Source organism: Trachurus japonicus, chromosome 11 (assembly GCF_045865225.1).
Source record: "Trachurus japonicus isolate A0001 chromosome 11, Traja_1.0".
Classification (NCBI taxonomy): Eukaryota; Metazoa; Chordata; class Actinopteri; order Carangiformes; family Carangidae; genus Trachurus; species Trachurus japonicus.
In genome coordinates, this window is record NC_140917.1 from 17,543,150 (window position 1) to 17,569,440 (window position 26,291).

General features: G+C 44.2%; 3 protein-coding genes and 1 non-coding gene across 6 annotated transcripts; 2 read left to right on the top strand and 2 right to left on the bottom strand.

Moving 5' to 3' along the window:
• The first annotated feature begins 287 nt into the window (after nt 1-287).
• On the top strand, nt 288-4,282 carry hax1 (HCLS1 associated protein X-1). Of its 2 annotated transcripts, none has more exons than XM_085791409.1 (7): nt 288-472; nt 1,555-1,805; nt 1,955-2,127; nt 2,219-2,282; nt 2,376-2,509; nt 3,605-3,740; nt 3,835-4,282. In XM_085791409.1, the coding sequence occupies exons 1-7, from the start codon at nt 408-410 to the stop codon at nt 3,906-3,908; spliced, it is 897 nt and encodes a 298-aa protein (XP_085647535.1). In that variant the 5' UTR covers nt 288-407; the 3' UTR covers nt 3,909-4,282. The 2 variants fall into 2 exon arrangements, with proteins under 2 accessions (XP_085647535.1, XP_085647536.1); XM_085791410.1 differs by having other exon boundaries at nt 3,605-3,725.
• Nucleotides 4,283-6,257: 1,975 nt separating this feature from the next.
• Nucleotides 6,258-10,483, top strand: aqp10b (aquaporin 10b). Its single transcript, XM_085791413.1, has 6 exons — nt 6,258-6,698; nt 7,429-7,555; nt 8,585-8,722; nt 8,972-9,090; nt 9,258-9,475; nt 10,243-10,483. The coding sequence occupies exons 1-6, from the start codon at nt 6,369-6,371 to the stop codon at nt 10,442-10,444; spliced, it is 1,134 nt and encodes a 377-aa protein (XP_085647539.1). The 5' UTR covers nt 6,258-6,368; the 3' UTR covers nt 10,445-10,483.
• A 514-nt stretch (nt 10,484-10,997) lies between these two features.
• On the bottom strand, nt 10,998-26,257 carry znf687b (zinc finger protein 687b). 2 transcript variants are annotated; one of them, XM_085791412.1, is made up of 10 exons: nt 25,974-26,257; nt 21,882-24,245; nt 20,051-20,313; nt 19,776-19,960; nt 18,204-18,380; nt 17,887-18,049; nt 17,218-17,568; nt 14,794-14,894; nt 14,208-14,295; nt 10,998-13,087 (listed from the first exon to the last, which is right to left on the bottom strand). In XM_085791412.1, exons 2-10 carry the CDS (start codon nt 24,229-24,231, stop codon nt 12,431-12,433), a joined length of 4,335 nt encoding a protein of 1,444 aa, XP_085647538.1. In that variant the 5' UTR covers nt 24,232-24,245; nt 25,974-26,257; the 3' UTR covers nt 10,998-12,430. The 2 variants fall into 2 exon arrangements, with proteins under 2 accessions (XP_085647538.1, XP_085647537.1); XM_085791411.1 differs by having other exon boundaries at nt 20,051-20,346.
• On the bottom strand, nt 17,658-17,793 carry LOC146978604 (small nucleolar RNA SNORA13). Its single transcript, XR_015037165.1, has one exon. It is a non-coding gene; the product is annotated as a small nucleolar RNA SNORA13 (small nucleolar RNA).
• Nucleotides 26,258-26,291: the final 34 nt, after the last annotated feature.

The following is a 26,291-nucleotide window of genomic DNA, read 5'->3' on the forward strand; positions in this document are numbered from 1 at the left end:
TGCATTTAATATTTAAAATTACAGACAGGAAAAAGCAGCAGTATGACTGTGACTGAGCTACATTTTTGTTACTTTATGACCAAATGTAGTGAATGAATAGGAACTAACAGAGGATGGTAATACAAGTAGGGGAAACCTGTAATGTATTAGCCGTCAAACTGCAATTTACAGCACTTAAATCTTAACATCGCCGACGCTGACATTTTTTATTTCGCCCTTGAGGTGGATTTACGGTAATTTACGGCATTGTAACCATTACGACTGCTGACGTCATTTTGGAACCATCCAGAACGCTTTACGACATTGTTGACAACAGTGACCGTTTGCAGGTGGACGGACGGTGTAGCCGCTGAGTTTGTGTAGTTATGATTTAGCTTCGCGAGAAACCAACAAACAGCTGTTGTTAAATGAGCGTTTTTGATTTGTTTCGCGGGTTCTTCGGAGTCCCCGGAGGTCACCACGGCGGCCGGAGGTGAGTTCATGTTCATGTCGCCCGAGGAGAAAACAAAAGCAAAACATATGGGCTCGCTAACGTTAGTTAACGTTAGCTCTCGTACGTCACACGTTCACTATCTTTACATGTTAGTTGAGAAAAGTGTGTTATTGCCTTAATCCGACTATAACTGGGCAACTGAAGTGCATGTAAACGCGTTAGTCCGATTAATACCCGGACTTCTCCAAACCCGACTATAATGCGATTGGAAATGGATTTTCTGCATGTATAATCTGACTGCAACTGGACAATGCAATGTGCGCATAGTATTACCTATGGTGTTATATTAAAAGACAAACAATTGGATTTAACGATAAATGTCTTACTAATCCTAGCCAAATTCTTTATTCACAAAGCCAAATATCTAAAAACTCCACCCATCTTCACATACTTTTTAAATAAATTCCATCTCTATATTAAGTCCCTAAAATGTATTAAGTCCAAACATGCCAAAGACCTCTATGCAATGTTCAAAAATGATCTGACTAATGTAGCGTAACATTTGTTTTAATCCTGGATGATGTAATGTATGTTTTTATTTATTTATTTTCTTTTTCTTTTTCTCTTCCCTTCTATATATTTGATATGTGTTTGTTTTGTTTTTTACTCACTTATCTTAATTTTTGTTTATTTAATGTTATTCTTAATTCTTATCTCTGAAACATGATGTCTGCTCTTGTTAAATTTTGGACAGATATAATATTTGCCTGACTAGTTTGTAAATGCATTTGTTTAAAAAAAAAAAAAAAAAAAAAATGTGTGCAGGCTGCACCACAGTAAAGATGACACAAAGTGTTGCACAGAAGCACGTAGCTGTGCATGTAAACGCGACAATGACGCAGGTTGAAACACCGGAGCTCCCGCAGACAGGTCGAGATTAGCGCCTCTCTGCCAGGAGGAAACCACGGGGGTTCCTCCCTCCGCCCACATGGCAGCTGGTTGATTTAGCCTCAGAGTGACCTCAGGGATTACTGAACCTCGGGGAGTCAACAATCAGTCCATACATACACTAACTCACATTTCACTTTTACTTTCTGTTTTTACCCTCTGTAATGTGTCAGGGACCCCTTCTTCGATGCCATGACTCATGACGATGACGATGAGGATGATGAGGAGGATGGTTTCTACTATGATGGGTACCGGGGGGACCAGCAGGACCCCTTTGACAGCGCCTGGAGGTTCGGCTTCAGCTTAGGCCCAGACGGGATGAGGATCCGGGAGCCTCCGGTGTTCGGCCACGTCCTCCGGGAGATGGAGGAGATATTTTCCCAGTTGGGTCGCTGGGATGGACAGCCAGGATCTGGACACTTTGGTACGGACCGTAATCCATGATCCATTTATTTGACATTCATTGTTTTGTGATTTGTCTTTCCTCTCTCTCTCTCTCTCTAGTCGTTTCAGTCTGGTTTCTTACATTCTCATAGTATCAGCTGTACTCTCTGTTTCCTTTATGTTTCCTAGGTTCTCCTAGTATCATGCCGCCGCCGTCACCTGAGGACAGAGCGGAGATCAGAGAAGGGTCCATTAGGAATTCCCTGAGAGACTTTATGTTGAAAACCCCTGATAGCAACCAAGGAGGGCCTCAACCAGGGCTGTCGAGAGAGCCCCGAATCGAAGGCCGCCCTTTCTCTAAGGTACACAAGACTGTCGTCAATACTTGTTTCAGAGACACCTCTCATTATCTTAACTCTTATGTATATAAACTCCTCTTGGATGTCTTTTCAGTTTAATGATATTTGGAGACGGGGGCCACAGAAAGCTCCAGAAGAGGAGCACAAAGGAGACAGAGGTAAGGAATATGTTTTTTAAATTAATTAGAAAAGGAGACGCAGTGGAGTTTTTGTGCCTTTCGTGTCTCTAACTAGTTTTCCGTTCACTCCAGATCTGGACTCTGTAGTGTCCTCCGGGGGCCTCGACCAGATTTTATCCCCACCTGCTGCTCAGTCACCGAGCCAGCCCCGAATCCGATCATTCTTCCAGTCAGTCACTGTCACCAAGGTGGTGAAGCCTGATGGGGTGAGAATACAAGTCTGAACTGTTTATTGTTATTGTTTTCATCTGTTAAAGCAGAAGTAAGCGGAATATTTGTGTTAATATAAGTCTTAAATAGTTCTATCTTCCGACAGCAATCACTTATATAGAGTGTTTGGTCTGAAACACGGGTCTGTCAGTCACTCTGCTCTGCTGTAAACCGAGGAGAAAACTTTCCTTGTATCCTACAACCTTTATCCAATGAGGAGAGAGAACGGCATAAAGGGGCGGTCCTCTCTGTGTGTGCAGCCAAGGGATGCGCGTGAATTTGGTGACGTAGGGACGAAGGCGGGGACTGCTAACTCCATCGGCTGACAAGAAGTTAGCCAAAATGACCGGATCGCTTACTTCTGCTTTAATACTCTCTCAGAGCAGATTTCTAAGTGTTTCACAGACAGATACAGTCGCCCGCTCTAAGACCGTCATAGTTACACCAACAGGGACTGAGAGATTATTCTTGCCAGGGCCGCACTCCATAAAAACGTTATCATGTTTTAGTTTAGTTTAGTACAGTTCAGCAAACAAAATGACTTTTTATTTATGTTTCCACTTGTAACTTCGGTTTTATTGCCATTAACCAGCATGTGGTTATTTTAATTTTAGTCAGATATCACTGAATTAAAATGTAATTTAATTTATTTTAATAAATTTAACTCAATCAAGTAAATTGAGTCAAATTTGTACATATAGATTAAATTTAAATTTTCTGTCAGGTTATTCATTTCACTTAATCTAATTGTTTAAAACTAATGAACTGAAATACAAATTTAGTATGCTTGATTTGATTTAATTTATTTTATTACCCACTGATTTAATTAAATGTAGTACAGTTAATTTTGCTTGATTTTTATTTTACTTCATTAATTTTAATTAAACAATTTAATTAAATGTAATATATTCAGTTATATTCAGTCTAATTGCATGCAATTGATTTAGTTTAGATTCAGTTCAAGTAAATTGCATTGAATTTTAAATATGTAATTGTTTTGAATAAAGTTAAAAGTCTTCTTTAAGATGTGGCTGATGGAGACTCCACCGAGATGCAGTAATGGTAGTTTCCTGGTCTTGTGTCTATGTCAGACTGTGGAGGAGCGCCGAACAGTCAGAGACGACCACGGCAACGAAGAAACCACAGTGACGCGCTCAGGAGGCCCCGGGGCCCTGGAGGGACCGGACCGCGGACCGGGCCCCATCCTACCAGGTGACTTAACCCCCAGTAGGATTTTTTTTATTTTTTTTAAACTCACAGCTGACTCACTGTAAATGTTTCATCATGACTATTATTTATTTCACCCTTCTTTTTCCTCCAGGTGGTCCACGGCCCTTCTCAGACATGCAGGATTATGACTCATTATTCTCCAAGTTCTTCGGAGGCTTTAAATAACTTGTAAAGTGAAGTTTGCTCTCTGGACTGATTGGCCGTAGCTTTTGTACACTGAAACTATTTCAGTATATGACTGTGTTTCTGTATAGCTGTGAGTTGCCATATTTACAGGATATATGTCAGGATATATGAGGAGGACAGAACACTTGCATGACCTTCAGTTACCAAAAATCACAGTTTTGGATCAGGGGTCACCGGCCTGTTGACGGCACCGGGTTTTCAACCGACCACCTAGACGAGAAGCTGCCAATTCCAAAGACACATCAACTGGTGAACGACTCACAGTTACATATTTTATTTTTGTATTGTCCCGTAGACCGGCCTGTACGGACGTGAGTGTGCGATGCATTTAATAAAGTCTTAATATATTTACACATTGTTAGTCAGTTCACTTTATTTGGGACTCTTTGTTGCAACAACCCAACTAGGTCTAATTCAACAAACGTAGACACTTTTTTGAGACAAGTTGCAGTTTTATGACCCTCAAGTTCTCAAAAAAAAAATTACAGTCGATAAAATGTTGATGTATGAGAGACTTTTTTTTTCAAGTTAATCCTCTAGTTTCTGACTCTGTCGTCTAAAATTAACTGAGTGAACTCTGGTGTTTCTTAGAAGTACTGAGCCTGAAAAAAAAAAAATCAAATTCCCAGATCCTTGTGTAAAGATTTATCCTAATTTTTACATTTCAATATTTATAAATGTTTAATTTTGCAACAGCTTAAAGCGCCCCAGCAGAGCCTCCTCCTCCAGTTCACTCTGTAGTGTTTCTGCACACTATTCCTAGATAAATAAAAGTATTATCTGGTTGTGCTGGTGTATTTTTTCCACCAAACTATTCTTCATTAATGACGTCTTGGATATTGAAGTCTACTTGCATCCACTAAATTCAGACAAGAGGAAATAAAGTAGCTACGCTGAGAAACAAATGCCTTTGGTGGAGCAGCTTTGAATTGCAGTGAAACATACCAACACCTTCACTAAGAAATGCAGCTTGTTCTGTTCTTGTCGTGTCTTTGTGTACTTTCTGTTTCGACCAAGTGCATAATAACAATCTTGATCGCTCTTATCTGGATTTAATCTTATCCGGTCCTCATCAGTGCAGCTCATTTATCAAGGCGGGGTATGCATGACTGCAATTAAGCTTTTATTATCTCTGTAGTTTATTTAGCCTAACTCTCCTGTGCTCCACCATCTTAACTGCTCATCATTTCTTTCTCTATAAAATGGCCATTAAATCAAAGACTAATGCTTCACTGTGACCTTGGCTAGTGGTTGAGATTTCCAACAGAGATGTCTCTGATACAGACAGGACGATAATTCATGTTCAGTTAGAATTTAAAAAATCAAGGAGCCCTTTCATGTGGGACACATCAGAGAGAGGGGAGTGGAGATAACACCGCCCTGATTTACCCTGAGAAAACTGGCTTTATCCCTGACGTTAGAGAGAGAGAGCACCATCCTCACAAACTATTTTAACAAACATACAGAAATGTAATGGCACACAATGTTCTCCCTCAGCTTTACTTATGAGTCTGTGTCCCCTCCTGGGACATAAAGCTCATATAACCATTGATTTTTGTTTTTCAAAAGGTTTCAGTTAATATTCCCATTTTCTCATGTCAGAAAACAATGAGGAAGTCAATGACAAGGACCATAAAGAACATTTAAGCACCACAACTCACTTTTAACCATGGATACCTGCAGCTGAAGTCCTGTCATTAGCTTTTTTAATTTTACAGCCAATAATATTTGTCCATTTCTATGTGTACACTTATTTATGTATGTGAAGGATACACTTAATGATGTATTTATTTATTAAAAAGACAAAAAGGTTTTGTGATATTTCTACATGGAAATACTTTTGAACCATAGAATAGAACAGATACTTTATTAAAATTACAGTGTGTTTGCAACTAATTTTTCCATTACATTTTTTTTAAACGTGGTAACATTTATTAGATTTTTTGGATTTGCATAATATGAACTGAAAGTAATAGACACCACTGCTGTCCTACAGTCTTCACCAGAGAAGGTCAGTGATTTTAAATGCATGATATGATAAAGCTGAGCATTAACTCTGTCTTATCTTATTATTGCTGTTTCTTATCACCTTTGTTGTGTTGTGGTCATACTTAGACACGTTATGGCACAAAGGACGAGTTGTTATAAAATCACTGAAATAATTCACAGTGATGTGAAACAAGGAATATGTGCATACATTTCTTTTCTCAGTTGAGATGAAGAACTGGGACCTGGCATCACTTCCTGTTTGCATTGAGAGAAAGAAGTGATGTATGGACCAATGACATGAGAGGATCAATCAGAGCCAATTTCTATCAGGTGAGATGAAAACAAAGCAACCCTGTGGGTGTTAACAAGGATCTTTGCAAGAGTCCAGTTTGTGGGATGGATTATCTATCACCATGCTGTGATTTAGGTTAAAAACAACAACAACAAAAGATGTCCAGCAAACTGAACTACTCTCCTCTCCTACCTACTCACACTCCACTGCCTCAGACATGCCATAAAGAGCGTGACGTAGACTATTGCTCTAGTATGAAAGGGCAAACTCTGCTCAGTGGGGCAGACGCTGCAGTGTTGTGTGGGTCAGATCCACCTGATGGCAGAGACGGCCATGGCAGCAGCAGCAGCCCGGCTCTGAAAGCTCAGCTGTGGCCGGACGGTGCGGAGGAAAGCTCTGGGATGGACAGGCTGCTGAAGAAGTGTCAGATCAGAAACCAGCTGGTCAGGGAGTGCATGGCTGAATGCCTCGGGGTCTACATCCTGATTGTGAGTATAGTATGTCTGAACTGAAGAGTTGCATGAGGTGAAGTTGAATCTGCAATGGATTCACTCTTCAAAATCAATTTAGGTACTATAATTTTGAAAATATTTCATCCAGAAAGTTGCTTTTCATCTGTGTCTTTTCCAGTAGACGCAGGATTTAAATCTAATTTAATAAGCTGTAGAAATGAGAAAACTATCCAGAGTCTAGACTGTTCATCAGTAAGCTCGACACAGAGTATTTAACAGCTTCCTAAAACTATCACATGCTCTTTTACTCTGGCTTTGAAGCAGCTAGTGAATCTTCACAATAGATAACCGAGGACTTTGGCCTTAAAGAAAAACAGAATAAAAGAGTGACTGTGGGTGAGGGGGAGGATGGGTGAGAGAGAGGTAAAAAAAAAAAGTGAGGATCGATGCAGACGACCCTCATCTGTGATGTTTGTTTGTCTCTGCTGCTGAGACAAGTGTTGTCTAGATTTTTAATCTCAAGGGCGATCAGCGTTTACAACAGCAATCATGAAACAGTTTACCTCGAAATCAAGTTCATAAAAGCAGAGATTACACCTGTGGAGTTGTTTACCTGCGTCAGAACATCCTGTGGTAACTGCATGGTGATGATATAAACACCTCACTGATCCAGATTCACATATATGGATCAGTATAATCACTACAGACTACATAAAGTGTTATATTTATATTTTAATAAACGACTCTTCATCTTGTGCACTTGCAGCTGTTTGGATGTGGCTCTGTTGCCCAGGTGACGACAACTCAAGATAAGAAAGGACAGTACCTATCGATCAATCTGGGTTTTGCTCTGGGAGTAACATTTGGCATCTATGTGTCTCGTGGAGTCTCAGGTGAGAGGGGCTGTGGACAAGTTGCTGTAAAACAAAACTCTCTCTCATCTTATTGTTATTGTGATGTTTTATTTGAACCACAATGTAAACCTTAATATGTGAAAAGGAGATGATTAAAATCTGATTGTGGAGAGTAAGGAGGTTTGAGGCGACCAGGTCAAAGCTACATGAGCTGCATCTCACATCATACACCTGAATCTTGAATTATAGTGTCAGTGATGGCATTGTTGCATTGTGGGTAATGTAGTCAAGCTGCCGAGGAGAGGATCAGTGAAGATCTGTTTTAAAAGGAGCCTCTAATGTGGACCAACAATTTAAACATCTGACACACAGAACTGTTTTCCTCTGTATACGGCAAAATCCACATTTATGAACCATAGCAGGAGTAAGAGTTTTCTTTTTTAAGTTGATGACCGACTCCTGCTGTCTTATAACAGTCCTACTACTCTACTTACAGCCAAAAGAAAAAAAAAAGTTTTCTCAGTCCTCCTCCACAAAGCAGTAACCTGCGTGGCTGAAAACAGAGAAATACTAAAAATTGAACATCTTCAAATGGATTCTTCCCCAGAGCGAGTTAGTCCACATAGACTCCCATGTAAAAATGAGCAACTTAACAACAAACATTTACAGTATGGTTTTTCTATGGCTGTTCGGGGGATGGATTTTTCTTCAACTCATTCATTTAAATGTTTTATAAATGCTCAAAGTTGTGTATGATTGAGGGCACGGCTTCTTTGGTTGATGGTGCAAGATAGTGACAGTGGCAACCTACAGTATGGCTGATGTCACAAAGGCAACGTTTATCTTTATTTACAGTCTGTGTTCTCCACCTCTGATCATTTTTGTACAGTCCCTATGTTGTAAAGGTCCAGTCGCCTCACACGGTTGCGCACAACATTAGAACCAAAATGCTTATAATATAAAACATGATAATATTAGCCTATGTTTCATGTTGATTATGTGTTTATTTCAAGAAATATTATTTTGTACTATGTCAGACCTGAGCTCTTGTTTGTGTCCTTATATCAGGTGCCCATCTGAACCCTGCTGTGTCTCTGAGCCTGTGTGTGCTGGGCAGACATCCATGGCTGAAGCTGCCTTTCTACGTCTTCTTCCAAGTGCTCGGAGCCTTTTTGGCTGCATCAACTGTTGCTCTGCAGTACTACGGTGAGCTTTCATTCCCAAGTTCACTTTTCTATTATTATTATTTTTAAAAGGACGAATGACTAATAGCTGACATTGTAGTTGTTGAAAATGTCACTTGAATTTTTCTTTTTTTTGTGACTTAAATTGGTTTTATTAAAACACATTCACTGCTGCAGATGGATTTTCTGGCAGGAGGACTGTGAATGTGGGGTTGACTGAAAACAACAGTGCCCATCTTCTTTTTTTTAATGTGTGATGAGGTGTGTGCAGATGCCATCCAGATGTACAGCGGAGGTAAGCTGACGGTGTCGGGTCCCACTGCCACGGCGGGCATCTTCTCCACCTACCCGGCCGACTACCTGAGTGTGTGGGGAGGAGTCGTGGATCAGGTCAGACGCTGTTGAGTGAAACAAGAGCACGTCCACTTCTCACCAGTCTCTTTTTGTGGTTTTTGTAGCCAATGCACAAACTTATTAAAGCACTCAGAGACAGAAACACAGAACTTGTATGAACTAAAACCAACAAGCTGTTGACCTCCGTATCCTCGTTATACCAGGTGATAGGAACGGCTGCACTGCTGCTGTGTGTCCTGGCTCTGGGGGACCAGAGGAACAGCTCCCTCCCTGATGGTCTCCAGCCCGTCCTGGTGGGAGCGGTGGTGCTGGTGATCGGCATCTCGATGGGCTCAAACAGCGGCTACGCCCTCAACCCAGCCAGGGACTTGGGGCCTCGCTTGTTTACCTACATCGCCGGCTGGGGAGTGGATGTTTTCAAGTTAGTGGTTTCACTCAGGACGCTGTTTTTTTGTCCAATCTGTCCACTTTGTCACTCTACATTAAAGGGATAGTTCAACATTTTGGCAAATTCGTCTATTGCCATAATCCCTATAGTCATAGCAGTAGGTTCATTACCTTTAATTATCGGTGCATGTTGTTTTGAGATCAGCGGGGCAGAGACGTGAGCTGCTCAGTGAACACAATGGAGGTGAATGGTACAGGTCCTCTGTCCCTCATCAAACTCATCAAATACACAATCCAACAACTCCAAAACACTCTCGTGGAGAAGTTGTGACCTCCACTTTCGCCACGCTATGAAATAATCATGTATAATAATGTAAAATTACAACACATAAAGCAAATACGCAGAACTACTTGCGCTTTTGAAATCACTCCACCCAGCATCCGCGTCTGAAATGTAGTTCTGGCTGCATTTGCCTCAAAAACAACTCTGTCTCGTAATGTTACATTATTATTTCATAGTGTGGTGAATGTGCAGGTCACAACTTGTCCATGAGAGTGTTTTGGAGTTATTGGATTGTGTAATGAGTTTTGAGGGACAGGGGACCTGTACCATTCACCTCCATTGTGTTCACTGAGCAGCTCACGTCTCTGCCCCGCAGATCTCAAAACAACATGCACCAATAATTAAAGGTGATGAACCTACTGCTATGACTATAGTGATTACGGCAATAGGCGAATATGCCCAAATGTTGACCTATCCTTTTAACATATCGTATCCTGTGACAACCCTCCTGTGTGCAGGGCCGGGGGAGGCTGGTGGTGGGTGCCTGTAGTGGCCCCGTGCGTCGGAGCGCTGCTGGGGACGCTGACCTACGAGCTGATGATTGAAGTCCACCACCCTCCTGCTCCGTCTGAGCTCCAGACGTCGTGTCAGGAGGCCACGGAGGGCAAGACGGGGCTGGAGCTGGAGGGGGTGGAGCCTGGCTGTGAGAAAATGACTTAGTGGTCAAATTAAGTTATTAAAATGACTGATGGTGTTGCATCCACTGAGACTGTGTAAATGTATGTGGCTAATGTTATTGAAACATCTAGGTTCACTGTGGCTGCAGAAAAATCCTACCACGTTAAATAACTATGAAATGGGCTCTATGCACAGCTCCACAGACAGGAAACAAAGGAGCAGCATTAAGTTCAGGAAGTAGTGGAGCTGTGCATAGAGCCCATTTAGTAAATGATAGTGGTGCCAGGAGGATGAATGCTTTTTGTCTAGCGCCACCAACAACTCAAAGTTTATACCATATCCTGTAAAACAAAACAAAAACATCTAATCTACTAAAATTGATACCATTATTCCCAGTAGATAATAAAACCTTACAATTTTGGTGATCTGTTAACTTTTAATCTAGCGCCACCACCAGGTCAAAGCTTTAACTGACCAAATACCTGCTAAATAATTCCCATCAGCCTCAGCTGTAGCGTGTGGTTCAGTCTGGTTAATACTGTTCAAAGGGCGCAGACATGACCCTCGGCTCTGCAGAGAAACCGACTCCCATCAACTTTTACACATTTATTTCGAAACAGCACAAAAGTGTATGGCATTTCAGCAAGCAGACCACAACCATGGAAAAAGAAGATGACATGAACTTTCCACTATTGAGCTATATAAATATGATAGCATGACATATAAAAAGATACAAACAAAACAAACAAACAAACAAAAAAAATCCACTCATATAGGCCTCCAACACATGACCGTGAAGGCTGTTTTTGAAACATACAAAAGAAATGTGAGTACAGCAAGCACTGATTCTGTAGATAAAAAAGAACCATCTCAAAGAGATAAACATTTGTATTCATACACATTAAAACAACACAACCCCCGCACGCTCCCTCTGCTCTGTAATTACAATGTATAGCTACCTCTGGGGGTGGGGGGTGGGGGAGTCTTTTTTTGTTTTTCTTTTAACCTCAAATTGTTTTTTGGGGGGAAAAAAGGGGGGGACAGTACAAGTACAAATACTATACGTATTCACATTATCATAACAAGTTACTAAAACCAGAACGCTTTCTTTTAGTGTAATTATATGTATTTACATGGCAAAACTCGTACACATATACTACTGGCAGGAAGCCTGACCTCTCTTCTTCTAGCATTACAATTAACATCACACATTATTCACACTACACAGGTTACAGACCTCCGGTAACCTCACCTCCGTGACGACGAGATGCTTTTTTCGCGAGATTTTTCCGCATCTCATGTTTCGTGTTGAACGTAAAAACCCGCACTATGTCTAGCAAGATTTGACGCAACGGACTCGCACAAATACCAAAGAGTCGTAATGTGTTTCATATAAATAAATATTATAGCAACATAAAAATCAGTGTCAAATTCTCCAAACGCTCGTGTGTCAGGATGCCGTGGATGATCACTTTTACATAAATGCCAGAAAAAAACGGCTGTGGACCGGAAGCAAACAAATATGAATATCATGACTGATATGAAGTTAAAAAAAAACAGCTATGGGGAGTACAGTGGGAGGCGTGTGAGTGTTACATGGAGAAACAGGCAGGTGGCGACACTCAGTGCAGAGTGAGAGTGATGGAGGTGGAGGGAGAAGACGTATTAGACACAGTAACTTATGGCTGATAGAGAGCTGTTTTTACTGGAGGTGGAGGGTGGGGGGGCTGCTGGAGAGCCGTTCCACGATCACAGGTGCGTTCAGATAAGTGACCAGTAACATGATCAAACATGCAGTTACAATCGCACACAAGAGGTGCTGTAGATTAAAACTAATTACGGTAGCTTTTTAAAAAAAAAAACTGCACAGGAAGCAGCTCCATTTTATCTCAGGATCAACATTCATTTTCTGCCGCCTCCTCCTCCTCCGCCGCCGCCCGGGCTCGGGCGTGATCCCCCCTTGACCCCCCCTTGACTCCTCGTTTGTAGATGGATCTTGTCCGGCTCTGAGGACTCGCCCACTTGTCTCTACTGGGGCTTGTCTGTGGTCTTGTGTGCGGTGAGGAAGGCCATGCCGTGGGTCCTGAAGTGGGTGTTGAGGTCCGAGGCCTTGTCGAAACGCCGGCCGCACACCTTGCAGCTCAGGTTCCCGTCCCCGTCCTCGCCCAGCGCCTGGGGGGAGCCGGCGGGGGAGCCGTCCGGGGAGCCGCCGGCGTGGGCGCGCGGGGTGCCCCGTTCCGTGTCACTCTGGGTGTCCCGCACGCGGTGAGCGATGAAGCGGTGCCTGCTGAGCGAGCCGGCCGAGGCGAAGCAGACGCCGCACTGCAGGCACTGGAAGGAGGCCGTGTCGGCCCGATGCTGGGGGATGTGGCGCTGGAACTCCGCCCCGTCCTCGGTGGAGAAGCCGCAGGGGACGCAGCGGAAAACGTTGTCTTCCTCGTCCAGCTCGCCGGGCGTCGCCGATGTCGTCGCCGCGGACGCTCTGGTTCTCTTTGCGGGGCCGCTGCCGCTGCTGGTACCGGTACCGGTACCGCTGCTGCTACCGCCCTCCTCGCCTTCCTCTGTGGCGTTCTCTTCCTCGTCCCCCGCCCTGGCTCCAGGAGGGGCGCCCTCACCGTCCTGCTCAGAGGAGCTACCTGGACCCTCCCCCCCTGTGGCGGCACGCTTCCTCGTCATGGGCCGATCCTGAGAAAACAAGTGGGGAGAAACAGAATTAACGTCGGGTTGACACAGAGCGGACGGGGAATTTGCTGCATATCTTCACAAACACAACCAGTTTGTCCAAAGACAATATACAGCTTATATAATTCACACAACCCACACGTCTGACAAACAACAAACTTTATCATCATTTTTCACAAACTACATGTGAACAATATTAGGGAGGGGCAATGATTTTCAAATATTCGAATAGTCGTTATATAGTCGTGATTAAAAAAAATTGAATAGTTTGAGACGATCGTCTTGTCTGAAAAAATGTAAATGTTTCCTTTTTACTGTCGCAGACAAAGGAGAATCGTGGACGGACTCCTACAGCCATCAGAAACTTCTGTGTGGAACTCAATGGGCTCTATGCACAGCTCCACTACTTCCTTAATTTAAGGCTGCTCTCTTATTTCCTGTCTTACATTATTGGCCAAACTGATTAATCCAGGTGTGTCTGACCATTGTGACTATTCAGACACACCTGGATTAATCAGTTTGTCCAATAATGTAAGACAGGAAATAAAAGAGCAGCCTTAAGTTCAGGAAGTAGTGGAGCTGTGCATAGAGCCCATTATTCGAAGAATGGTCGAATAGTTCCCAGTGATTATCGAATAGTGCCTTTGCTTGAAATGGCCTTCCCTAAACGGCATGTACTTAACATCGACAGGAAATGGTGCAATGTTACAAGCATCAGTGACTTTTTCACATCACTGTCGTCTCACAAGGAGAAACTAAGAATAACATTTTGAGGTTTTTTTTTTTTTTTAAAGATAAAGGGGCGCTCAGTAGGTAGAGCAGGCAGGCTCATATGCAGAAGATATAGTCCTCGCCTTCTCTTGGTCACCTCATTTCCTGTCTCTCTACAGCTGTCCTTTCAATTTAAGGCATAAAAAGCCAAAATATACTTTTAAAAAGAAGATAAAAATGAGTTATAATAAAGATAAATGACTCATTGAGTTTTATTAAAATGCACAATAACTTTCTAAGGAAACATGTCAATTTTTCATTGTAAACACTACATGAAGAAAACAGTCTCTTCTCTCTGTCCCTGTTCGTGTCCAGGGACAGAGAGAAGTGTGTAAACGCCGTCTGGACTCACCTGTCCGTCTGCGGTTCTGTGGTGAAGCCGGATGTGTTTGTCCAGTAAGAACCGACTGCCAAAGGTGCGTTTTCCTTCTGTGCAGTATCTGAGAAATAAACGACGAGAGCTGAACAACTTCATGCAGCAGAGAGATCACAACAAACTGAACAGTTTAGGCCTAATGAACACAGGCCTGACTGATATTGATTTTTTTTTAAATTCAAACTTAATATTGATTAAGCCAATAACTGTTTTTTTTTAATGATATCTAAAAACATCCTTGCAATAACATAATATTAGATGGTATTGATTGATTGATAGCTTTATTTTACAGACTCCAAGCCCAATAATTATAAAAAGAAACAGGCAGACAGACAAATAAACAGATAAACAAAGAAACATAAACAAACAATATAGACAGCACACTGTCTGTCCACACACAAGCTAAAAACGGTGCAGTTTTGATGTGATTTATCAGCACAGCTCTAGAGTTAGACACACTTAGTAATCAATATGCTTATCTGATAAATCAACCCATGAAAACTACTACTTTTACTTGTTCGTGTAATGTGACGAAATACAAAACATGTATTTGTTGACTCACTGGCAATGGAAGACTCTTTTGTTGCCCTCATGAATGACGCGCTCGTGACGCCTCAGGCTGGAAGACGTGCTGAACGTTCCTCCACAAATACGACAAGGGAACTTTATAGTGAGCAACACATAAACACACAGAGAGAGAGAGAGAGAGAGAGAGAGATAAGACAAAAAACCCATTAAATGTCAGTTCAGTGTGCTACAGTACAGACAGGAAATTAACTTCTTCATGTCATCATCAGAGGTTTCTGCTTCACCATCACTAGAGCACAAGCAGCTGGTTGAACAGTTCATGTTAAAACTCTCTTAGGGGTTTCACACAGGCAGGGCTCCGTGCGGGGTCAGCTCCCTGAACACAATTTTGAACCGAAAAAACAAACAAACAAAAAAACCACAGGCTCAGAACCTGAAAAGTCGGTTCTCAAGGAAACCAAAAAATAGTTGGTTCTTCCCTGTAAACCGTGATGTCATCAGTGGGCGTGTCTTATTCTAGGCTGTAAAGACGAGCAGGAAGGAGGCGGAGAAGGCAGCCACTGACCATAGATATATATACGTAGATGCCGCATTCGGGCTTGTCAGGAATGTCTCACGGCCGCCATCTTGAGGAGTAGTTCCTCCTGACAAGCAATCAACAGTCAGAGGGTTTGACAGCTGTGAATCTGGCAAAATGCCAAACTTTAGTGCCGCGTACGGATGTTCCCATGAAAGAAACGCCAAAACGAAGAGACATGGAATAACTTTTCTCAAGTAATAGGTTGTTTTATATTATATAACTGTTATGAACTTCTTGAATTTGATGTAGGTAAGTTATCTGACATAAATGAAACTAACGTAACGTATCATAGGGTGGGATATGTGTTACATTTAGTGCATATACCGGTAGTTAATATATTAATAGTTTGTTATTTTGTTGCCTGTATGTGTAGGCTATTAGGCTTATCAGCTGTTTCCCCCGGCTGTGAGTTTGTGGTTGCCATGGTGATGAGGCCGGCGAGTGAGTGTAAACCACTGTAGGCTACCTATGTCCACAAGTTTCCGAACGTCATCTATGGTCAAAACTGGCTTCCGGTTTGGTGGAATTTTACGTTTACGTTTCCATGGTTTTCAGGCGTTGTCATAGTTGCGGTAAACGCATGGATCTATTAACGCTGGCTTTTAACACAGATGTCAATTTGTGTGATACCCACTGTTAAAAGCTGCTGTGATGATCCATGCGTTTTACAGATTTTCATTGGGGGGAAAAAAAAAAAAAAAATCCATGCATTTACCGCGGCTACTGAAACCATGGAAACGTAAACATAACATTCCAAAACCGGCAAAACAGGCTACGTTTTTGACGTTCGGAAAAAGGTGGATAATTGTGCTAGGCCATATTAAATCAGTTCCATGGCACTTACATTAACCCTAACTGCTAACGTGAGTTATATAGCTGAATTGTAGTGTTTATATTAAAGTAAAAGTTAGACACCTCCTCCTCAAGATGGCGGTGGCGGCGACAATCCGTTCCAATGGGCAGCAGCGTCAGAGGCGGCATCTACGTTTATATATCTATGGCGACTGACAACCTGGAGAAAAATCATTTGCAGTGGTCTGCTAAAGAAATGAAATGTTCGGCGTAGGGATGTTATGATTACTTGTTTTCACAATTAATCGCGGTATTAAATGCCCCAATTAATTAGTTAATCGTAAAGGTTCCTAAATACTGTCACTTTCCAAAAAATATTTTGTGGAACCATATCGACAGATGTGCGCCAAAGTAAAGGTAAATGCACAGATACTGGTCCATTTACCTAACGTAAGATTGAATTTTCCTACCTTTTTTTTTATTATTAATAATAAAACACTTCGCCTGGGAGATTAATAATTGGTCCTACATTAATAGATACTTGAAATATTTTGTGTATATTATTAGTAATGGAATTACATTATATATTTGATTACACACATTCATAGAGTTGTGAAATTAATTAATGCATAATAATTGTGATAATTGTAATACCGTGATTATTTCTCTGACAATAATCGTACCAAGAAAATGTATAATCTTGGCATCACTAGTTCGGTGGCGATTTGGGCGTCTACAGAATTTCAAGAAAAGATAGAAAGCAGAACAATTAAGAACAAGCTGTATAAATTTCCCTTTGGGGTTTAATAAAGTAAAGTGATTATTATCTTTGACCTTGGGGAAGAGACGGTTGAGGCACCAGACCAAATAATTAGTAAACTTAAAAAAAAAACAGCAAAAAAGCATTTTACTCCCGCCTGAGTAATGCAGAGTAACGTACGTCGACTTTGGTTTAAACTTAAACTGGTGAACGCAGCTGGTCCAGAACCAGAACTGTGTCTGTCTGAAACCCCCTATCGGTTTCCTCCCTCACCGTCACTGGACTCCATATAATCTGATTATAAACAAATAACAGCGATGTCCCACCTTCCCGTGCTCCATCTTCACATGACTCAGGTAGTCGTCGTTGTCGGTGAAGGTGGTCTGACACTGGGGGCAGGTCCACTCGGTCGGAGCGGCGGGCTGGCTGCTGCCCCCCGCCGAGGCCGAGTGCCCCCCCGGAGCCTCGTAGTCCTCGTCCGCATCGTCGTCGTCGTCGTCTTCCTCATCTTCCTCCTCCTCCTGCTCCCGCCCCCAGTCCTCTCCGTCGGAGTTGTCCGGCTTTCCGGAGGACTTTGACTTGACGCCAGATGGACCGGATGTGTTGGCCGGAGACGAGGCGGGGTTGGAGGCGTCGGACTGAGACTCCTGTTTGGCCGACGGGCCTCTGTGAGCGGTCTGAGGTGGGCGGCAGGACAAGTGTGTGAGAGGGGAAAAGCATTCAGAGCAGGTGAATTAGTCCATTTCACTACTGTTTCTACAATAAGTGCTGTACTTGGTATAGAACTTAGGACAAGGTCACCGCAGAGGAGCCCTGCTAAGGCCGATCCAAGGATTTGCTGTATGCCTTTGTTGACACCACATTCACTGAAGAAAGCAGTGAATGGGCAACACATGAAGGCAAAATGCTTGTTAATGAATGGCAGTGATTTTGTGTGTGTTGTGTGTTCTCCAATATGAAATATCTGAGTTGATTTCCTACGCTGAGAAACGCACCTTAATGTGCTCCATCATCGAACCTTTCTGGGCGTAGAGCTTAGTGCAGTCAGGACACTTGAACACATGCACTTTTTGTTTGGCTAAGTGAGTGTCAAAGTGCATGTAGAGCAAGGGCTTTTGGGTGAAAACCGTATCACACATCACACACTTGTAGATCATTCTGCAAAAGAAGAAAAACACACATCAAAGATTATTTTTAAAAAAACACGTTTCCAAAACCCTGTGTGTCATTTTCAAACATCCCCCTGATAAAATTCATCTGAACGTGCTCTGAAAATGTCCAGTGTATGTTTTGGGAGTCAGAGGAGGCTTACTTGGCCTGTCCTCCAGTGAGTGTGGGGTGCTGGGTGCTGATGTGGCTCTGGGCGCTGGGGGAAGACTTGAAGGCCATGGGACAGCTGGGGCACTTGTGGAAGACCTCGCAGTGAGCCGTCTGAATGTGGGACTTGATGGAGTTCAACCCTCCGAACACGACCTGGCAGCTCGAGCACCTACACAAGAGACAAGTGTGATATTGTTACACCTTCATCATTTTCTTGAGCTGAAATTGAGTTTGTGTTCAGATATAGGTCCTTACAACTGCTACTTAATATCACATAATCACATAGACATAAAACAAGTACAAACAAAATACAGAAAAACACAAAAGATACACCAAAATAAGTTTTTAAAAAAATGCTGGTTTCAGTTTCTAATGTGAATATTTGCTGGTTTTATTAGCAAATTAAAGTAAATGTAATACACTTAAAGCAGAAGTAAGTGGTCCGGTCGTTTTCGCTAATGCTGCGTTCCAGGCAGGCTTTTGAAATCGTAAATTACAGCTTCAAGTCACAACTTACAACTTTGTAGCGTTCCAGGCAACCCACTCGTGTTTTTCCGACCTGTTTTACCGGTGAAAGTCACTATAACGGCCACTTGTAACTTCCGACCGGTGAACTCGTACCAGATCGAACTGGTACGACTTCACGGTCGGAAAAATACGAGTTTCCTTGAACGCACCATAATAGTCCTCGTCCCTACGTCGCCACATTCACGGCGTCCCTTGGCTGCACACACAGCCCTGCATGCCGTTCTCTCTCCTCATTGGATAAAAACTGTAGGATACGATAAATGTTTTCTCCTCGGCTCAGAGCAGAGCAGAGTGACTGACAGACCCGTGTTTCAGTCCAAACACTCTATGTAAGTGATTGCTGTCGGAAGATATAACTATTTAAGACTTATATTAACACAAATATATCACTTACTTCTGCTTTAACTGCTTGTAGGACAAAACAATCTGAATATATCAACGTGGGCTTTTGAAGATTGTGAGAGGCTGTTTTCAACATTATCTGATGTTCTACAGACCAAACTGATACGCGGTTCCTGGGAGCCAGTACCGGCAAGCAACGGCACCTGGTTTCAGTACTGTTTTGTGTGGTAATTAAAGTCATTTTGTTTATAAATAATTAGTAAACATTTTTTTAATTTGGAATATTTATGTTATGGTTGAGAGTAAACAGGTGGCATTATGAGGGATCTCTGCTTAAAACGGGCAGGGAGAGGAGGGGCTGTTCACAGACAGTAGAGCTCTAAACGGGCCTGAAAAAATTAAAGTGTTGAAGTTCAGACCCCGAGACAGAGAGCGGGGCACGGAGGGGCAAGGAGGGGCAAGGAGGGGCAAGGAGGGGCAATGCGCTGCTCGTCAGCCAGACACTCCACTGTCTCACAGACATGAAGGTGCATTCAAGTACCAAAATGTGGTACCATTCGATTTTATGTGAATCGATACTTGGGACTACTGTGGGAATTTGGACAGTACCAATAAAAGTACCAAATTCGGTACTCATCCCGACTAGTAACTGTGGCCGTCGTGTAGTTACTGGTTTTGGAAAGTGTCCACACACCTGTATCCGATGCGCCTGGCGAAGTGCAGACAGGCCTCTTCCAGGTGGGTCTGGAAACTGGCCTGCCGGGCGATCCCCCCACACTCGGGACAGACGTGGGGCGCTCTGTGTTTATGGATCCTCTGGTGGGCGGACACGGCGCACGAGTTCGGCAGCATCATGGGAGGTGAGCACTGCGTACACGTCTGAGGCGGCGAGAGAGGAAAATCAAACAATCAGTGACCAAGAATAGAAATCAGCACGAAGCGCGCTGTTCTCTCACCGCCGACACTCACCGAGTTGGGAGCAGCTCTGATCTGCTGGAAGTGCGTGACTAGCTCAGTCTTGCCGGAGAACTGCGTTTGGCACTCCGGACATTTGAAGTTGTTGTACTGCAGCCCCTCGGCCTTCTTGCAGGGCAGAGGCATCAGCGCTTGGGGGCCCTGAGGCGCGCGGCGGACCGGCCGAGGCTGAGACGCCGCCGGAGACGAGGCGTCCTTCAACGGGCTGGAGTTGGCGGAGAGGCCGGGGCCGCCGGATGTGGTGGAGGGAGAGGAGACTGGAGGAGAGGAGGACGAAGAGGAGAGCAGGCCTGGTCAGCCAACAGGTGGAAACCAGAAGAGACAAATGGGACATGGTCAATGGAGATGAATCACAAATGATGTAACTTTATTTTATTTTATTGCATAAAATAATAATAAAATAAAATGTCATTAGACTGTCATTTCTGTGATTGTTTCAAATCTTTAAAAAATGTTTTATGTAGAACTGGAAGATTAGTCCATTCACAGAAAATAAATTTTGAACTACACACAATTTTGAATTACACAAAATCTGATTCCTCTCCTCATTTTTGAATATTTGACTCGTTTTTTTTAGTCTATAAGAATTTCAATAAATCTATTTTATTTGGGACTGATTGGTCTAAACACTTAACAGGAACCATACAATGGTATTTTGTTCTCTGACATTTTAAAGATCAATTTATGATTAGATTGATTGAGAAACACCTGACATGTTGCAGCCACAACATGAATGAATGTTGACTCTTAAACCATCAAACAAACTTCACATATGAAAACAAATCATCAATCATTTAGATCAATCTGTTTTTTGGGGGAATTTTATTCATTTTTCTGTTTCACACATTGATCAAATAGAATTTATTTGTGTTTTGGATCAAAATTGGATAAATAAATAAAAGTAACGTGTTACACCTTCATTTTTTTCTTGAGCTGAAATTGAGTCAGTGTTCAGATATGCCTCCTTACAACTGCTACTTCAGATCACATAGACATAAAACATGTATAAACAAAACACACAAAAACACAAAAGATACACATATGTAGGAATAAAATGAAATGAAATAAAATGCAATACTCTGAGATTCTAACTTTCTGTAGGACAAAACAATCTGAACATGTCAACTTGGGCTTTTGAAGATTGTGGGAGGCTGTTTTCAACATAGTCTGATGTTCTACAGACCAAACACCAAACCACTGGTCATGTTACGGGACCTTTTAGTGACTTGTAACTAGGGATGGGTACATTTCACATTTACACCGCTACGCTACTGATACCTGGTTCCTGTGAACTGGTACCGGTAAGCAACGGTATCTGTTATCGGTACTTTTTTGTGCGGTAATAAAAGTTATTTTGTTTATAAAAAATGAGTCAACATTTCTGAATTTTGAATATTTATTGTTATAATGAGGGGAAATTGAGACATCTCTGTTGTCAATGTGTTTGTGAGAGACAGAGAGTGTGGCAAAGAGGGGCAATGCGCTGCTCGTCAGCCAGACTCACAGACATGAGGGTGCATTCAAGTACCAAAATGTGGTACCATTTGATTTTATGTGAATTGATACTTGGGATTACTGTGGGAATTTGGTCGGTACCAATAAAAGTACCGAATTCGGTACTCATCCCTACTAGTAACTGTGGCCGTCATGTGGTTTTCATATGTATGAAATTTGTTTGATGCTTTTAGAGTCAACATTTAAGGGCTGCAATCTGTCAGGTATTTTCCCGATTATTCTATTGATGAGTGGATCTATAATAAATAAATAAATGAAAGAACAAATGAATCGGTAATTGAAATGTTAGGTTAGCTGCAGCCCAACTTACCGCCAATGGGCGTGATGTCCTGCTGTCCAATCATCTGCTCCACAGTGACGGGCCTCATGACCAGGTGCGAGCACTGCATGACCAGCCCACGCTCCTTATGCTCCCTGGCATGAAGCAGCAGGCTGCACTTATTGAAGAAGGCCAGTCTCTTAGCACAGTGGTTGCAGGTCACCTCGATGCGCAGCGATCGTCTGTCGTAGTGTCGGGCCAGGCTGCGCTCCAGGGCGAAAGCGTCGCCGCACTCCAGGCAGCGGTACCCTGTGGCCGGGAGCGGGAGACCCCACTCTGGCGGCGGCGGGGCCGACAGGTCGGGCTTGTAGCTCGGCAGAAGGTTCTTACTGTTGAGGATTTTGTTAAAAGCCTCCACCAGGCTGGACTGGCTGCGGGAGATGACGGCGCCCGTGCTGTTGACGATGGAGGCGGGTTTGTTCGACTGCAGCGTGCCGCCTATGATGGTGCCGCTGCCGCCGTTGGCCGTCTTATTGGTGGCCGTGCGTACGCTGATCCCGCCGGCGGCTACTGAGAACTTTGGAGAGGAGGCCACGGCCGGAGTCGCGGGCAGAGCAGCAGATTTAGTGATGCTGACGGCGGTGGCGGAAACCTTCGCCTTGTCAGACGCAGCCATTTTGTTTTGCACCTTTGTGGCGGCGGCTAGCATGACGCTGCTGGCCGCCAGCGTAGACACGGGCAGCGCGTTGAGAGCGCTTACTTTCTGGGATGTTGTCGTCATGTGACCTGGGGAAGCTTCAAGTTTTTGGGCCTTGCTTCCCAACACCTTACGCTCGCCGGGTTGCCCTTTGGGGTCCAGACCCTTCCCCGCAGCTGCACCACCTTTGGGCGCCACCCTGGTGACAGTTCTGGTGATTCCACCTGTGGAGGTTTTGATTGTTTTTATTCTGACCTTGAGGGGTCGGGATGGAGCTCCTGAAGCAGCCGGCGCGGCGACGCCTGTTTCTCCTCCGTCGGTCGACGGGGGTTTAGCTTTGCCGTCGTCCACCTCCATCTTTTCCTCACCAGTTTTTGCGTTTTCTCCCTTGTCAGCTTTGCCGTCGACCGCCCTGTCTATCCCATTCCCCACTTCCATCTCCTCCTCCTCCTCTTTGGGCTCCCGTAGTTCAGACGGAGGCGGAGTGGAGGCCACGGCGGGGCTGGAGCATCTCTTAGTGGCGACTTGAGCGGTCGATTTTGGCATCTCTGGTTCTGGACTCTCTGGTGAGTCTCGCTCTTCGATGACGTGCTCCGGGTGTCTGTCCTCCAGCTGGGGGCTGTCTGTGGAGCCGGACTGGGGGGTCGAGGATGTCAGAGATGTCCCTGAAGGAGTGTCACCAGGTTTGGGGTGAGACGCAGTAGAGGATGTGGGCTGAGCCGACACCGAGTCGGACTTAACGTAACGTCGGCTCAGCTGAGTGCAAGTCGGGGAGTCTGGGTTCTCCTGGATCACCAGCGGACTCCCCAGGTCCGGGTCCGAATCATCTTCCTCTATCTGCTGAAATCCGGCAGGGCCACTTTTGGGCGCTCCGTTAAAAGGCTGAGATGAGTGCAGTGGGTGTGACGAGAGCGCAGACGGCGGGGTTGGAAGCAGAGGCTTGGAAGGCGGGAAGAACGGCGAGGCGAGTCCGACGGGCCCGCCGGCGGCCAGAGGAGACGACCCCGCCGACAGAGAGGAGGACGAGGGTAACGATGCCTTCACCCCGTCCGCTCTCTCCTGGCCTGTATCCTGCTGCTGCTGGTGCTGCTGCTGGAGCAGCTGCATCTTCCTGGCCCGGCCCACCGGATCTCCAGACCCCTGCGCCACCAGAGGTTTCAGTCTGTTGAAAATATTCCCACCCTGCTTGTGAGGCTTGGTCGCGCCGGCGCCTGCTGCTGCTGCTTCCGAAGACACTTTCGGGGTGTTCATGGACCACGACGCTCCGTTAGACTGGGTCTGGCTGAGGGGAAGGGGCGTGGAGACACCGGAAGCCCCGAAACCGTTGTGGTTGAGGGCGTCGGATTCAGCCATCCCCGGGGCACAGGCGCCGAGTCTAGGACCCACATCCACCCCTGTGATCACATCTATAGGGTCCTGGTCTGCGTCCCCCTCGCCTCCATCTACGGCCTCGACGCGGACTTTATTCTTTACAATCACACTGACAATGGAGGTGTCGGCCTGGGGGTCCGAGGGGCTTGGCGGCCTCAGGGACGACCCCACGCCCCCCACCACGCTGTCCGGCTTTCCCAGGGGTGCGCTTGCAGCTCCATGAGGTCCCTCTGCCTCGTCCGGAGCAGACTGGATGGCCTCTTTGGCATCTATGTCAGGAATGTCAAACGCTGCCAACAGGTCATCAAAATCTGGGGTCTTCATGTCCCCCATACCGGGATTGACTCCTGTAAAAAAAAAAAACACAAATTCAAAAAGACATGGTAGAAGAGGGCAGCAGTGTAGAGTGGTGTAGTCTATGTCATACTCAGGTATACTAAGTATAGCCATTGAAAATGCATTAATACAGGCATGTACAAACTATTCCAAGGGTCGGTGTGGCTGCAGGTTTTTGTTCCAACCAATCAAGAGCTCATAGTTTGACCAATCAACTGTCTGAAGACTGAGATCAGTTGATTAAATGAGTCAAGTCTGGTGTCTGCTACAGTACTTGGTTGGAAAGAAAACCTGCAGTATAGTTTGGACATGCCGGCAATAATGTTTCAGTATACCCACTACAACAAAACTATGTACCTATAGTCTATATATGATACAGTGTACCCTAACCCTAAAAAAACAGTATATACCCACTACAACAAATCTATCTAACTATAGTACATATGTGATACAGTAAGCCTGTGAATATTCTCATTTGTCCAGGTCATAGTTATCTCAAGGAAATTTAAATCGAACGCAATTGGACTTGGTTATTTGTCTAGGAAGACGTTTCACCTCTCATCCAAGAGGTCTTGGTCTTGGTACAGTGTATACAGGGTACCACCTAAAAAGCAGAATATACCCACTACAACAAAACTATATAACTATAGTCTGTGGGTACCCAACTAAAAAGCAGCATATACCCACTACAACAAAACCATATAACTGTAGTCTATACAGGGTACCTAAAAGGCAGTATACCACTACAACACAACTATCTAACTATATGTGACACAGGATACCCACCTAAAAAGCAGTATATACCCACTACAACACAACTATCTAACTATAGTCTATACAGGGTACCTAAAAAGCAGTATACCACTACAACAAAACTATATAACTATAGTCTTTATATGATACAGTATACCCACCTAAAAAGCAGTATATACCCACTACAACACTGCCAACAACAAAGCACGAGCCTGCCTGTGTTGATGTTGTTGTTGTTATCCATCACTCAGCATTAAAAACCTGCTACAAAAATCTCAACATGCAAAAATCATTTAAAAAATCGCCGATATTCATACCTCTAAGTACCTCTAATTTCATAAAGGGAAACAACATCCTCCTGCCTGCAGCTACCCCACTGACCTGCAGCAGGTTAGTTAGCATGCTGCTGCTAAGCTGCACTGTGGGTCCTCCTGCACTAGCATTAGCCTGTTAGCACGTAGCGTCGGCGTCTCTCTCCCTCTCTCTGCCTCTCTCTTTCTGCAACCAACAACCAAATCTTTCCCCTGGTAACTCTAGTAATTCGCTATGAATGGGAAACGCTAGTACAACAACAACGCTGGTTAGTTGCATGCAGAGGCTTTGTAGCGGTGACCAAGACACACACACACACAGAGGGAGACAGAGACACAGAGAGCAGCTTGAACCCGGCAGCGACCTCGGGTATTTGGCGCTAGCGGTCGGTAGATCTCCGTCCGCGGCGCCCAGGCTGGTTTAGCTGCTGGCCGCTGAGCTGCAGGCAGCCAACACAGAGGGGTCATTTAGCTAAAACCGAGCTAGCGCCTCGCCATCAGAGGAGAGAAGGAAAAAAAAAAAAAAAAAAAAAAAAAGGCAACAACCGGGTTTTTACAGAGGTGTGGTTTCACAACAGCGTAGGTCGTAGGGTCGACGATGTCACAGAAGACCGTACCGTGGCCGGGACAAGGGATTTTTTCGTTTAATATTGCATGTATTTTTTGATTGTTTACCTGGATGTGCGATTCCCCGACTATCCTAGCTCGTTTTTTTTTTTTCCACAGCTGAAAATGCTGCTGCGCTTCCCGTCACATGACCCGAGACGTCCTATCCTACCAGGCTGGGAAAAGAGAAAAAATAATGCACGGAGGAGGAGGAGGAGGAGGAGGAGGAAGAAGATGATGATGCTGCTGCTGCTGCTGCAAACGACACGTATATTTATTTTTTTTCTAACCGGTGGGGAAAATGACATAAAACATTCAGCAGTGTCGTCCTCACCACACTATTTTTACACATCCATGTGCAGCCGGGGACAGACAGTGGTCGCTCTC

Coding starts and splice junctions, on each gene's coding strand:
- aqp10b (XM_085791413.1), top strand. CDS start 6,369: ATGTCCAGCAAACTGAACTACTCTCCTCTCCTACCTACTCACACTCCA. Junction 9,091..9,257: donor GGGGAGGAGTCGTGGATCAG/GTCAGACGCTGT, acceptor TCGTTATACCAG/GTGATAGGAACGGCTGCACT. Junction 9,476..10,242: donor TGGGGAGTGGATGTTTTCAA/GTTAGTGGTTTC, acceptor TCCTGTGTGCAG/GGCCGGGGGAGGCTGGTGGT.
- hax1 (XM_085791409.1), top strand. CDS start 408: ATGAGCGTTTTTGATTTGTTTCGCGGGTTCTTCGGAGTCCCCGGAGGT. Junction 1,806..1,954: donor GCCAGGATCTGGACACTTTG/GTACGGACCGTA, acceptor TATGTTTCCTAG/GTTCTCCTAGTATCATGCCG. Junction 2,128..2,218: donor AAGGCCGCCCTTTCTCTAAG/GTACACAAGACT, acceptor ATGTCTTTTCAG/TTTAATGATATTTGGAGACG.
- znf687b (XM_085791411.1), bottom strand. CDS start 24,231: ATGGGGGACATGAAGACCCCAGATTTTGATGACCTGTTGGCAGCGTTT. Junction 18,050..18,203: donor CTCACTGGAGGACAGGCCAA/GTAAGCCTCCTC, acceptor CTTCTTTTGCAG/AATGATCTACAAGTGTGTGA. Junction 14,296..14,793: donor AAAAGAGTCTTCCATTGCCA/GTGAGTCAACAA, acceptor TTTATTTCTCAG/ATACTGCACAGAAGGAAAAC.